We start from the raw sequence: 14,664 nt of genomic DNA, 5'->3' as shown, positions 1-14,664 counted from the left end.
GTAACATAAAATATATTATTATAAAAAGTAGTTTGTCATGTATTACCTTTATAATAATATATTTTATGTTACGGTAATACATGTAACATAAAAAGTAGTTTTTCTTTATAATAATATATTTTATGTTACGTGTATTACTATTAGTTTTTATTTATAATAATATATTTTATGTTACATGTATTACTATTAGTTTTGATTTATAATGATATATTTTATGTTACATGTATTACTATTAGTTTTGATTTATAATGATATATTTTATGTTACATGTATTACTATTAGTTTTGATTTATAATGATATATTTTATGTTACATGTATTACTATTAGTTTTGATTTATAATGATATATTTTATGTTACATGTATTACCAGTAGTTTTGATTTATAATAATATATTTTATGTTACATGTATTACCAGTAGTTTGTCTTTATAATAATATATTTTATGTTACATGTATTACTATTAGTTTTGATTTATAATAATATAATGTATTACCATATTTTATGTTACTGAATCCCCCTACTTTCAGTGGGCGATCAGTCTTTGTTGCTCGGAAACACTTTTTTTAACTAAACCAATTATTGACTGTAACTTTCAGTACCACATTAGTTGCCACAAAGATTAGGGCTTAGATGCCATTTCCAATTGACTGGATTCAGCTGTTTTTAACTTCGACATTCGGCCGGAGCCAAGTATTACCAGGTAGCCCAATTTTTGGCTGCAGCCGAATATCTGGCCGGGTTGCCGTGCAGTAAAGCCTGCCTGCATAATTCAAAAGTTGACATTTTCCTAAACTGAAAATGTATTTCCGATAGATACCTAACTCTTCTCACTTCACACAGTGCTTTACTTGACTTTTACTGCCCTCTATTGGCACAAATTTGTGTTTGTCACTAACCTTGATATTCCCGCTTACCCTCACGTATGTTGACGTGAAATATCTACATACTAACACGCAAGTGGTTATGCAGCAACCCTGCACCAATAGGAATGTGGCACTACCCCTATTATAACTAGCCCCCTCTCTAATCTTGCAAGTATTAACCGCTTTGAGATTGGTCAGTTTCCAACCAAACCCTACCAGAGATGGGGAGGACGGGTGGGAAATGTGAGAGAAGGTAAGTATCTAAAGGAAATACAATTTCAGTTCAGGAAAACGTTAACTTCCGATACGATGTCTTACCTCCTCTCACAAAAAACTAGAATCCTGCATTAAACAGGTGGAGGGGTCAGTGACCAGTGCAGCAGCTTATAGTTTTGTGCTACTATCCGTGAAAAATCTGCAATGGCGAAACATTGGCTGATATAAAAAGTATTTATTATGATCTGGACAATAAGGTCTTTTTTTTATTTTCTTTTTCTAACTTTATTACCAAAATATCTAAATCCTTCCAGTATGCTCTACAAAAACAAAATAAACGTATACATGTCTTGTTGTGCGTATAAATTATGAATTAAGTACTCGTCCTTTTATATATCACTTCATTCAAAAAATGATGAAAAAAAACACTCACAGAATTAGTTGGAACAAAACAAAAACATGTTAGCTAGATCTGTGTTATTGAAGAAACGTTATCTAGGGCCGATTAATATACGTGTTGGATACAAGATTCCCAGTTTACATATTTATTAGTGCAGACTGATACGTGCTCGGTACTTTTAATGTACATCCATGTATGTTATCCATTGATACGTGCAACTATTTTTAATCGGTACTTTTAATGTACATCCATGTATGTTATCCATTGATACGTGCAACTATTTTTAATCGGTACTTTTAATATACATCCATGTATGTTATCCATTGATATGTGCAACTAATTTAATCGGTACTTTTAATATACATGCATGTATGTTATCCATTGATACGTGTAACTAATTTAATCGGTACTTTTAATAGTAAGTGTGATCTTCTACAGATAAAAACAAGAATACACAGTAGCCTATGTGTATTTTCAGCTAATTCGGCAGCAGCAGGAGCAGGAATTATTTTTTTTCTTGCCTTCATTCCTTACTTCTTCATCCAACCCCGATATAATGAGTTGACTTTCACCGAGAAACTGACCACATGCTTGCTCTCCAATACTGCCCTGGCTCTTAGTTCCATCCAGTTGGCGATGTGGGAAGGAACTGGTAAGTTGTAGCATTGGACCAAACTGGTCAGCTAAGTAAAGTCTAACTACCTTTATAAAAAAGTTGCTATTAACACTAGTTAATATATATATAGTTTATATTTAGTATTACATAATCATGTGATAAACATGCCTCTGACCAGAGGTGGACTGGGCCCTTTTTGGGGTCCGTGCCATTTCATTACGAGTTGGAGCCCATACCATCCCACCAGCACTGACAGTCATGTATGACCCATGCATTTTGTACGAGGGGGGTCCACGTGCCATGGCACAATGGCCAGTCCGTCTCTGCATCTGACCAGAGGTGGACTGGGCCCTTTTTGGGGTCCGTGCCATTTCATTACGAGTTAGAGCCCATACCATCCCACCAGCACTGACAGTCATGTATGACCCATGCATTTTGTAGGAGGGGGTCCACGTGCCATGGCACAATGGCCAGTCCGTCTCTGCATCTGACCAGCGCATAAAAGCTAAGTGCAATGATTTTTAAAGCATCTTCAAGACTTCATCAGCGGAATATATGGCCACTCTTATCAAAGAGAAAAACATAGAAAAATTGTTCAACTTATAACAGAGCATTTGGAAGTACCAAGTCTCATAGTTTTCCTTGGAATTGGAAAAGCGTGCGCAACAGTACATTTAGGACAGCAATGGAAACTGACTGTGGTAACGAAAGAAAAATCCTTTAAACGAAAAAAACCTTTTACCCCTAATAAGTTAAGCGACAATAATTTGACGCTGGTGATTGCTCACAAGTCAGATGTTTATACGCTAAACCCCAAAATCAACAGCTGTTTTCATGAGAAAAGTGGAATCGTAACAATTCCGTTTAACCTGTTTAATCCCCCTTCATTCTAATGGACTCTTCCATTGTGGAAAGGTTCGCAAGAGGAGTAAGCGGATCTCATCTGGAGATATCTGATTTTGTGGAAAAACACTGCTATAGAAGTATTGTTAAGGTGCAGGGGCACAAACAAACCATTATCTGCCCCTGAAGAAGACAGGTCCACCTTTTGTAATTGCTCGGGTTATAGGGTTTTTATCGAGACTTATTGAAAATACGTGTTCTTATGACGTCAGGTACCTTTATGGAAAATATGGATGTTAGTACTTGTATGTCAAACTTCATTATGTATATATATATATTATTGTTTTCTAAAAGAATCGTCAACTTTTTATAGTGTTAAATATGCAAAACACGTGACTGTACCACTTATTTCCGACACTGTGAGAATATCAATGTTATGGAAAGCCAGCGGTAATTTGGTGAAAATATCATTTTTAGGAAGTTTCAAATGTATACAAGTCTTCGGGTTGTTCACGATAGGTACCTTATTGAACTGGTACCCAGATTTTTGTCTTGTGTGATGTATGTATGTTGCTGTCTGTGCTTTCACCTACACTGCTGATTTTTAGCTCTTAAATTATACACCTCTTGCAGGAAACTTAACTTATTAGATTGTCATGAAATAATTCACCTCTAATTTACTAGGGTAAATATTTAAAATTAAGTGTAATTTGTGCAGAAGTAAAAAAGATCTTGCAATAAGAATTTAGTTTCTTTAATATCCTCCAGAGGGTAGTATCATTAGGTTCTTTTAGCTTTGTGTGTGTGTGTCTGTTATTCATTATAGAAAATGTTGATGTTAAACATACTAACTATGAGATGTTGATTTACATATTTTAGTGTCATGACTCGTAACAGTTTGGAGAGAGAGAGAACATGTCATGACTCGTTGGAGAGAAAGAGAACATGTCATGACATCTCAGTTTGGAGAGGGAGAGAGAGAACTGTAATGGACTTCTATATTACTGCTGTAGTAACACTGGTTTACATGGATTAATTAACCAGTTTTTCCTTTGTTGTCGTTATAGGTGCTGGTGCTCGATGGGACAATATTTCAACCTCGGCATCTCCCGATGATCCACTCACACTCCAGCTAATTTTCCTAATGTTCCTCCTTGATGCTGTTTTATACACAGTACTCGCACTGTACATTGAAGCTGTTTTTCCTGGAGAATACGGGGTTCCTCAACCTTGGTATTTCCCGTTGATGGTAGGTTTTTGTACAAATGTTGTTCTCAGACTCTCAGGAGGTAGTAATGTTTTATTGAGTTGTGTAACTTTTATTTAAACCTAATTAATGGGATGTTCTTTGGGAATATGGGGTTCCTCAACCTTGGTATTTTCCGTTGATGGTAGGTTGCTAGTGGTAGGAAGTAACATTTCGTTTTATGTTACATGTATTACCAGTAGTTTTTATTTATAATAATATATTTTATGTTACATGTATTACTATTAGTTTTTATTTATAATAATCTCAAAACCCACACCTAACCCAGAAATCCACTTCTCAAGCCACGCCTGTTATTAACCCCTATTGTTCTCAAAACCCACACCTAACCCAGAAATCCACTTCTCAAGCCACGCCTGTTATTAACCCCTATTGTTCTCAAAACCCACACCTGACCCAGAAATCCACTTCTCAAGCCACGCCTGTTATTAACCCCTATTGTTCTCCCATTCCAGAATGCTCTGTTTTGAGACCGTCATGTCCAAATAATGCCACAGTTTCCGATCCCACAGAAATTCATAGGCATCGTGTCTGGTGACTTGACTGATATGTATTTATATGAAATAACATGGCTCCTCATTTGATTCTTTAGGTGCTTGAGGTATGTGACAGTTGAATAGATGTGTTGTGGAAACAACATGTGACTTTGTGTTGCTTTTTCAGATGAAGATACCTTTTTTATTATGTTGTGTACTGTTGACTGGAGCATGTGGATGGCTTTTTCTACTGTCCCTTGCATTCACGGATTCTCACCTGTTACAAAGTCACCACATTTTGCTTACCATGGCTGGGGTATGACTTATTGCAAGTCTCTTTCTGGATGGTCCTGGTACCGCAAGTTGATCCATATTCCTTTGTTTTCTTCTAGGTAATTCTGAATCCTTGATATGAACACATTTGATTAAGTGAATGTTTGAATAATTTGTGTTGGTATGAGCTGTTACATAAAGCCAAACAATGTTAAAATATAGTTCTTATACATTCTGTTCCACTGCTGCTTTATAATGCTTGTAGTTATTGTGTGACGATTTACATATTTAAAATTGTTTTGATATAATGTACTTCCTAATAATTCATGTTAAATCAATATTTATGTATTAAAATATGTGTATCTTAATGATTCGGTTCATTATTAACAATAGGTTAAATTGTGTGTTCAATAATCAGATAGGAAAAAGAAAATCGTATTTTTAATAGTTTGTGTAAACTACAAGTATTATTCTACATTTAAACTCCCCTTCTTAAGTTTTTACAGCATAGCTTTAGATCCTCGTCTTTCTCAAGATAAGCTTGAGGTTTTGTATTTCTGTACATTATTTCCTATTCCAGGGATGTCTTGAATTATTCTATATATATTTGCTTTAATTATAATGTTACAGGAATCAATGAAAATGATGGGCTTGAGTACGTGGCTACACTGGTTAGCGTGGTATACCAAGTACCTGTTATTTTTGCTTATTAGCATTATCATCATTACTATCCTTTTGACTGTCAAGGTGACCCGTGGGATTGGTGTGCTGGATAAGAGCAACCCGTTTCTTGTTTTCTTTTTGCTCTTTGTGTACATCCTTACTACTATTTGTTTCTGTTTTCTGATCAGTACACTTTTTTCTAAAGGTAAGGGTGATTCTACTTTCATGAGTAATCAAAGCTGTATATCTATATCTGTCTATTTACATATTTATATATAAAAGGTTGTAAAATATAATTTTTACTCTCCAGACAGTAATGAAAAGTAGGGATGCACGGGTATTAATATTTGCCCAAATACTGGGTCTGGATGCCCGGCCACTAAGCTTCGGCCGGGACCGAGTTCTCCCCCTCGCTCCCCCCAAAAACAAACAACAACAACAAATAAACAAAATATACAAAAATTAGAAACCAAACCAAAATTGACGTTTATTACATTTAACCGAATGGCACGAGTAATCAACGACGCTCGAGAGTTTCATTTTACTCCTCTTGGCCATCGAAATTTCAGCAGCGGCATCTTCGTTGTCACGTTTTCTCTTCTTGTTCTTGTTTTCGTCACTCTGCATGGTTGTGAATTAATCTTTATGAAATGAAGCGAGATGATTTCACAATGATTTGGTTCCAAATGTCTTGGGTGACGTGCCACCCCTAGATATCATGGTGGAGCAAAGGGTGCCCCTTGCGAAACGATCCACCTTGTTTTCCAACACAAAATATCTCCAGACCAAGCTGGCTGTGTTTACTGTTGGAATGAAAAATGACTAAAATAGCAAGTTAAAATATGTTTTTGAACTTTACATGATAGTGAGAAGCAGTGATGAACTGAGTTGAAAATGCCTGGGGGCAATAGCAATATATAGGGTGGAAAACTAACGAAATTTACAACTTTGAAATTTAATTTTTATTTAAATAGAAAGATTGAAAGTTACATACCAATTGCGTGTGATTTCTGAGGCCAGTGAAAGTAAACGCAGAAACAGTAATGTTGACATGTTTTACAATCATTATGCCGATTAATGCCTATCCCGAACTTCTCAAACCCTATCCCCTATTGTTAACTACACTCTAGGGCTATTGTCAAGATGTACGTCATCAGACATGGTGATATGGGCTGTATTGATCTGTTAAAGTTTCAAACTTGTTTTAATATAACACACTTAATCTGGTATTTGAAAATATCTAGTGCCAGAAATACGGCTTCTAGTGATCCATTGAAAACACACACCAGAAGTTTCTAATAAGATCTAGTGCCAGAAATACGGCTTCTAGCGATCCATTGAAAACATACACCAGAAATTTTCTGAGATCTAGTGCCAGAAATACGGCTTCTAGTGATCCATTGAAAACACACACCAGAAGTTTTCTGAGATCTAGTGCCAGAAATACGAGTTTTCACTAGGCACGTGATTTCATAAAAAAAATTTCAAAAAATTTTAAAGGTTCAAAAAAGGAGCTTATTAGCCCATCCAGGATCTCCCTTCCAGCTCCCAACTATAACTATAACTCCCTTACTAATCATGTATTCTTCCGATCTTTTCTTGAACTCAGTTAAATCTTCTACCTCCACCACCAGCTCATTCCAAAATCCAACCACCTTGTTTTAAAAGCATTTCTGTCTAAACTGAAGACGACTCCTACACTACCAAAATTTGAATTTATGACCCCTTGTTCTATTGTTGTCACTGCTAAACACAAAGAAAGTTTGATGGCTCTGTATTATCAATACTCTTAAAAATGTTAAACACTTCAATCAAATCCCTTCTGACCTTCTCCTCTCCAGAGAAAACAAGTTTAGAGATTTTAGTCTCTCCTCGTAGGATAATCTCACCATCCCAGGTACCATCCTAGTGGCTCTTCTCTGAACCTTCTCCAACAATTCAATGTCCTTCTTGAGGAAGGGAGCCCGAAACTGTACACTCTGCTGTAAATGAGGCCTTACAAGTGATCTATACAGTGAAACAATAATATCCCTTGTCTTGTATTCAATATTTCTATAGATGCTATCTAAAATCCTATTAGCCCTATTACTAACTACAATACACTGTTTTGATGACTTAAGTGATTTTTCAATCACAACATCAAGATCTTTTTCATCAACCACAGTATTTAATGTATTCCCATTTAAATTATAACAATAATTTGAATTGTGAAAACCTACATGCATCACCTTACATCTTGGATAGATAAACATCATCTGCCACGTATTGGCTCAATGCATCAAATGATCTAAATCTCCCTGTAAGTCTGCAGCATCTTTGACACTGTTATCCACCCCAAAATCAAGAAATCTGTTAAGTTTATTTCATTTTTAGCTACCTTTGTTCCTTAATGATTACATTGAGACCACACCTATTATTTTTATGGGTGGAGTTGCTGCTGGAACATTGTAGTTTACTTTATTTCAATCTCAGGAAACTCAGAATAGAATATCTTGCTGAATCTTCTATTATTCTTTGGGCTCTGAGATAAAGTTGTATTTAAAAACAAACCTTCAACATGGCAGTGAAAGAGCACATTTCTTCTAAGTTTTGCTTCATAACTTGTTATAGTAATGATTAAAGATTCTGTAGACTTTCCTACCTGTTTTTTTTTGTCTCAGAATAAAGTTGTCCTTTTTTATCACGTTTAATTACTAACATTTCTACGTATGTTTAATAAGAGAGCTTGTTGTGCTATCAATATGTCAGGCTTATAGTTAGTCAGTCATATGGATTATTAACTGTTTCTAGTAGCTTGAAATTGTCAGTACTTGGTGAAACTCCATAATTACAGAAGACAATTGTACATTTAACAAAAATTCCATTTATTCACGACCACGATGATGCATTTACCGTCAAAACCGAGGTAGTGAATAAATGAATGTCTCTGTAAAATGTACAATTGTCTTTGGTTTTTTTTCCCATCATATATAATTTGGTATCTGCACGCTGTAAAGGGAGATACATACATGCCTTTATGAAGAAGGATGTTATTTGTGAAAATATTTTGTTGTGTTCATCGTGCCAGACACCCCCTATCGTCATCTACATTGGAGAAGTGTGACAGTCATCATTGTGTGTTAATGCGACATCTCATTTACAGATGATCGGTGATAGATGATTTTTTTAATTAAAGAGAAATGTTTGTGCGTAAACATGCTGTCTGTTGAAGGGGTGTGTGTGGGAATATTTTCTGAAAGCTGATGCTTATTTTCATACTAGTTATCTATACGTTAGTTAAACATAGTTTATGTATTCAAATTCGATGACGAGGAACCCACTTTGAGACTAATAATGGCTGGAGACGGCTTGAATGGGTAATGAAGAAAAACTTTAATATAAGTTTAACATAACAGCAAATGTACTATTACTGCTATTTTTGATCTGCATTTCCGAAAACTGTTTTAGAAGCTGTAGATTTGTGTTAAATATACTTAAAATAATTTTCCAGATAAGATTAAAATCAACACCTCGATACATGAAGAACGGGGTAGGTAATGGAATGGGAAGTTGGAAAACTGACTTGACGTTTCCCGTGTTTCAACTAGTAGGCCCTAGAGAGAAAGAAAATACATGGGGTGCCAAACCAGGTATTTTAAAAAAAAATATGACAAGTGTTTCTCTGTTGATTTACTACTGTTTAAAAAAAACATTTAAACGATTAAAAGTAATTTAACTGTTACCATGCTTTATTAAAGTTAGTAATAAACAGTCTTAATTAACTTACGTAAGAAACTGTAAAAACGGTGATTGAATCTTTTAACGAATTCATCAACTTTTACTAAATTATTTATTGGTAGTGACCCCTAGTGGACAATACAAAGGCAAAAAGTGTTAATCTTGATGCAACAAGTTGACATTGACAGTGAATTTCCTGTTTTCATGTATTTATTTGGTTCTGTATACAAACTTTTGATAAACTTTACATGTTACTAGGGTATATGCAAAGAAATCTGAACAGTTGGTCATAGGTTATTGAACCAATATCTCACATTTTGACTATTTTTTTGACAGGGTACATGGCAGAAGGATTTCTGACCATCCAACACGCTGTTGTCATGGCTATTGCAGAATATGTGAAAGGTTCGGGTGTTGTCGACTCCTTTAAAGTACAGATGCAACGATATCCCTACCCCCCCTATAAGAGTGATCCATTCCTTTTTGCCTTGCAGTTTTTTTTCCCGTTGATTTTGATTTTGAGTTTCATCTATCCAGCACTGAACATTGTGAAAAACCTTGTGATTGAAAAAGAAAGACGACTGAAAGTAAGAAAGTCATTAATATTTAACACTGAAAAAAAAAACTTTGAGAAGATTAAAGATAATGCATTTGAAACTCAGTTTCAGAAGAATAAAAAAAAATATTTTGAAGATAATAGATTTTGTTTCCTCTCACTTTAGAAGTGTTTTAAAATGACAACTTGTATCAAACTTGGCTCTGTCACTCATCCCAACTGTATTTTAACAATGTGTATAATATTTAAGATAGTATCAAACTTGTCTCATTGCAAATGTACTTTAGACAAAAGGTACGTGGTGTTTCTAACTTCCCTAATTTTAAAAATATTATATCTTTAAATAAGAAACAACTTTTTTCATTCTTGAAATTCAGAAGATACTTACCTTTTCAGTTTGCATTATTGATTTACCTTTGAAAATCTATATTTCTGGCACTAGATCTTAGAAAACTTCTGGTGTGTGTTTTCAATGGATCACTAGAAGTCGTATTTCTGGCACTAGATCTTATTAGAAAACTTCTGGTGTGTGTTTTCGATGGATCGCTAGAAGTGCTCGTGTTCAGAATACCTGATAAATTAATACCTGATAAATTTAGAATAATACTATATTAATACAAGAAGGTAAAAAATGATTGGTATGTTTATATACTTCAATACACGATAAAGAAACAGAAAGACATTTTATTCTTTCACTATTTATCTGAAACCTGAAATTAGTAACCTTTGGGCAGTCTGTGGAGGATTACCCGCTTTTTGTGGTGGTACAAAATTACAAGTTCCCATATTATTGTATAATAAAATCAATTTATAATAATAATCATTGTATAATAAAATCAATTTATAATAATAATTATTGTATAATAAAATCAATTTAAAATAATAATTATTGAATAATAAAATCAATTTACGTTCCACAATACCTATGATTACAAGAAATAATAACTACTAAAGTAACTACTGACTATTTAATTAGAGAGTACCAGTGGTTTCCTCTTTAAGATTTCCCATATATGTTTAACTCACAGCTTGATCCACATCTTATATATATATTACATTTACTGTATGCAGTAATAACATTTTTTAGTTATTGCCTAATATGTTTTTTTTTATAATGATGGATGAAAAATATAGTTTTCTTGCAAAAAAAAAAATACTCATTTTTTCTTGTTTCTAGGTGAAGACAGTTGTGGTTTTTTCACTACCAAGATGATAAGACTGAAACAATTTAGTCTTCTTTTGTGTAAGAACTTTAAACTTCAGTTACGTCATCCGTGGGTGACTGTTTTTGAACTTGGTGTTCCAACCATGTTTGCATTACTCTTGGTGTTCATAAGAACGAGAGTAAATTCAGAACTTATTAATAACTCGACAATATACCCACCATTCAGCATTGATAGCTTACCTGCCAACCTGAAGCCTATGGGTAAATCATCACAAATAGAGTTCTTGAAAGTCAACAGGACAAATACTAAAATATCACAAAATGAATCCACTACTTGGATCTTGGCCTATGCACCAAACCTTGCACATATTCATGAAGTAATGAACATTGTGTGTTCGAAATTAAACTTTACCGCCAAAGGTAAGTATTCAAGTTTTAACCCATCCATAATCCTTGAAGTTAGTTTCTATATCAAACTATACCATCAAGGGTAAGTATTCAAGTTTTAACCCATTCGTAAAACCTTGAAGTTTTAATATTTTTTTAATAATTCATAACTTATTATAATTTTCTTACTAGTTCTTTTAGTTTGACTAATTATGTTTTCAAAATAAATAAAACAATTTCATGAGGACAAACTGATTAATATTAAGTGATCTATTAACAGATTTTAATGTCTATAAGGGGAGCTTGTCTATATATATATATTTTAAAGAAACCTTCAAGATTAGTGACAATATTTTATATTGTTTATAGTCTGTTACCTTTAAATTTTAAACTCGTACAAGTGGTGAAATGTGTATTCTCTATTTTTCAGCCTTCTCGTCTGAGTCGTCACTTCTAGAATTTTACAGAAGTGTTCCAGATATTGTGTTAGGTGGAGTGATATTTACTAGTGAAGAAGGTGCAACAACTTTTTCCGAGAACATTAATTATAAGGTGACTGTCATTTCTCGATTTTCACTCTCGTGAAAATGATCATAAAATATCAGAAACGTTACATAATTTTCACAATCACTGGTATATTATATATCCACCTCTGAGGCAGTGCAAAATCAATTTATAATAAAATAAAATCAATTTATAATAATCATTGTATAATAAAATCAATTTATAATAATAATCATTGTATAATTCAAGTCTTTTTATAGGTAGCGCTTCGATCAGACACTATAAAATAAACGCGGGCATTTTGTAAAAATCCAGTTTTTACTATACATGGATATGTCCCAAAATCTCTGAACCTCATGTTGTAATTAGAAAAATATTCTACAGTGGCAATCAAACAAATGCAGGGGGCGGATAAGGTCGAGATGACCTGACTGGCTGACCCTCTCAGGTCGCGCACAACAACCAAACAGCGACAAAAACCAGAGATATTTCTAAGTTCTAGATGTGGGCGCGAATAAGAAACTGGTTATTTTTGTTTAGCTGGCTGTTCGTGGAAATTAAAGTCATATTATAGTTAGTAATACTTCTACTATTTTCCAATATTAAACTTAGTTTAGCCTTGGACCACAGGAGTTTCAGTTTGACGCCATGTCAATATTTCGACAGGCTTTACCTCAAGTTTAATGTTATTATCCTGTACATAATATATATACAATATTAAGCGTTTTAGAATATTCCGTAGCTTCTATAGTTTTGATTTGTTGTGCCAATTATTAAAACCACTGTAGTTAAAACTGTCAGAAAATCATCAAAATTTTCAAATTTCTCACTATAGCCGTGACTGTATAGTGTATATGCTACATTTAATTAATTGAACAGTTTAATAGGAAAGCCACAAATGATTAAGCACAGTAGATTTTTATATTCTTCAAAATGTCTAAGTACAAAATAATGCAACGTTGTCACACATGATTGTCTAGTTTCTCTGGAACTTTCTGTACCAGACAAAAAATGTGAGATTTACACATTTATAGTTTTATATGCAGATACATCTATGTATAAAAGGGATGGTTGCTCTTTTTTTTTCTAAACTCTATCCAGTACGGTGAATATAGTGTGTTGGAAATTACCATTTAAATATTAAACGGAAAATTAACAAGTCTCTTTGACAGTTTGAGTCAAATCTTTATGTGATGTTGATTGGAGTTTTAGAAAAACTACAAAAGATGTTAACCATGTACTGTGAATGTGGAGTACATATATTAATGGACAGATACAAGGAAAGTCTCTTGGTGGTCAGTGTAAAGTCTACAGACTTACAATGCTAAAATCTGGGGTTTGGTGTCCCATGGTAGACAGAACACAGATAGTTCCTTGGGTAGCTTTATGCTAAAAACCATAACAACAGCCCTATAACATCGGACTCGCAGTGGATCGAGATAAAAGCTCACTGAAAGAGATGTTTTATATTTAAAAATCCCTGAAATACTTGACTGATGACATTAGCAAGACGAGGAAATACATTTTTAACAAGTATATTCTCAAGAACCCCGCAGAATGTGATGTTCAGGGAAGAGTAGCATTTTCTGCACAAAGAGAATATTGGAAAGAGATATGATTCTGCAGAAGTACATGTATTGTGGTCTTTGGAACACTGGTAAGAAAGTCCACAGTGTTGAAGTATTGACATACTAACATTAACAGTAAAGGTAGTGAGATGAAGCAAAAAACTGTAAACCTGTTCCTTTGTTTTTAACTGTTAATAAGGTGTTTTACTTAAGTAATTCTTTTAATTTGGACACAAAATCTGAAGCTGAGAAGAATGTGGACTAAACGTAAATCACTATAGATAATTTGTTAGTAATTACTTTGTTGCATTAATTATCAATGAAGTCGTACTGCCAATCAAGATTTATCTATGGATGTTATTTAGAGTAAACACGAAATGTAGTTTATCAACTTTTAAAAACCCTTCATGGTACATTTTGAGTGTTGTGGGTTTGCTATTTTTTGGACCTTACCAAAGAATAAATTATTATCATACTTAAGATACATGTTAACATAACGTTTTGGGACAATATGGGACCTGTTGGTCCATCTCGGCTGTCTCATCCTCAAAACTAAACTAAAACTAGCCAGCCCTTTTCACTCATATACTTATCAAGCTTTTTCTTAAACTCACTTAAATGTACTGCCTCTACAACATCTGAAGGTAACCCATTCCAAAGGCCAACCACCTTTTAGAAAAATAACACCTTGTATAGTAAAATCAATTTATAATAATAATTATTGTATAGTAAAATCAATTTATATTAATAATAATTATTGTATAATAAAATCAATTTATAATAATAATTATTGTATGATAAAATCAATTTATAATAATACTTATTGTATAATAAAATCAATTCATTATCTTCCGAATTTAGCACAAAGCAGTAAGTCACCTTTATCATCTCTACCCTCGGAATCATTTTGTAAGTCTCAATAAAATCACCTCTTAACCTTCTTTTAAATATTTTCCGAGGATAAAATAAGTTAAAGTTCTCATAATTTTGTCTTTGCAAGATAATTTCCACTCCTGGAATCATCTAGCAACCCTCCTGTGAGTGCTTTGCAATAAATGAATATCCTTTCTTAGATAAGGAGACAATGTTAAATTATAATTATCGTAGGCTACGTACGTGCACGCATGCGGGTGCGCATCTTTTTAATG

At 33.7% G+C, this 14,664-nt stretch overlaps 1 protein-coding gene and 1 long non-coding RNA gene across 2 annotated transcripts; both read left to right on the top strand.

Annotated features, from left to right (window-relative positions):
• The first annotated feature begins 1,697 nt into the window (after nt 1-1,697).
• Nucleotides 1,698-5,093, top strand: LOC111088285 (ATP-binding cassette sub-family A member 3-like). Its single transcript, XM_022397963.1, has 3 exons — nt 1,698-2,133; nt 4,008-4,189; nt 5,076-5,093. The coding sequence occupies exons 1-3, from the start codon at nt 1,845-1,847 to the stop codon at nt 5,091-5,093; spliced, it is 489 nt and encodes a 162-aa protein (XP_022253671.1). The 5' UTR covers nt 1,698-1,844.
• Nucleotides 5,094-5,568: 475 nt separating this feature from the next.
• LOC111088286 lies at nt 5,569-9,924 on the top strand. Its single transcript, XR_002612852.1, has 3 exons — nt 5,569-5,579; nt 9,110-9,248; nt 9,673-9,924. It is a non-coding gene; the product is annotated as an uncharacterized LOC111088286 (long non-coding RNA).
• Nucleotides 9,925-14,664: the final 4,740 nt, after the last annotated feature.

The sequence above is a fragment of the Limulus polyphemus genome, unplaced genomic scaffold (assembly GCF_000517525.1).
Source record: "Limulus polyphemus unplaced genomic scaffold, Limulus_polyphemus-2.1.2 Scaffold3491, whole genome shotgun sequence".
NCBI classification, from domain to species: domain Eukaryota; kingdom Metazoa; phylum Arthropoda; class Merostomata; order Xiphosura; family Limulidae; genus Limulus; species Limulus polyphemus.
Note: the sequence above shows the minus strand (reverse complement) of the source record. Positions and strands in the feature narration are given on the sequence as shown.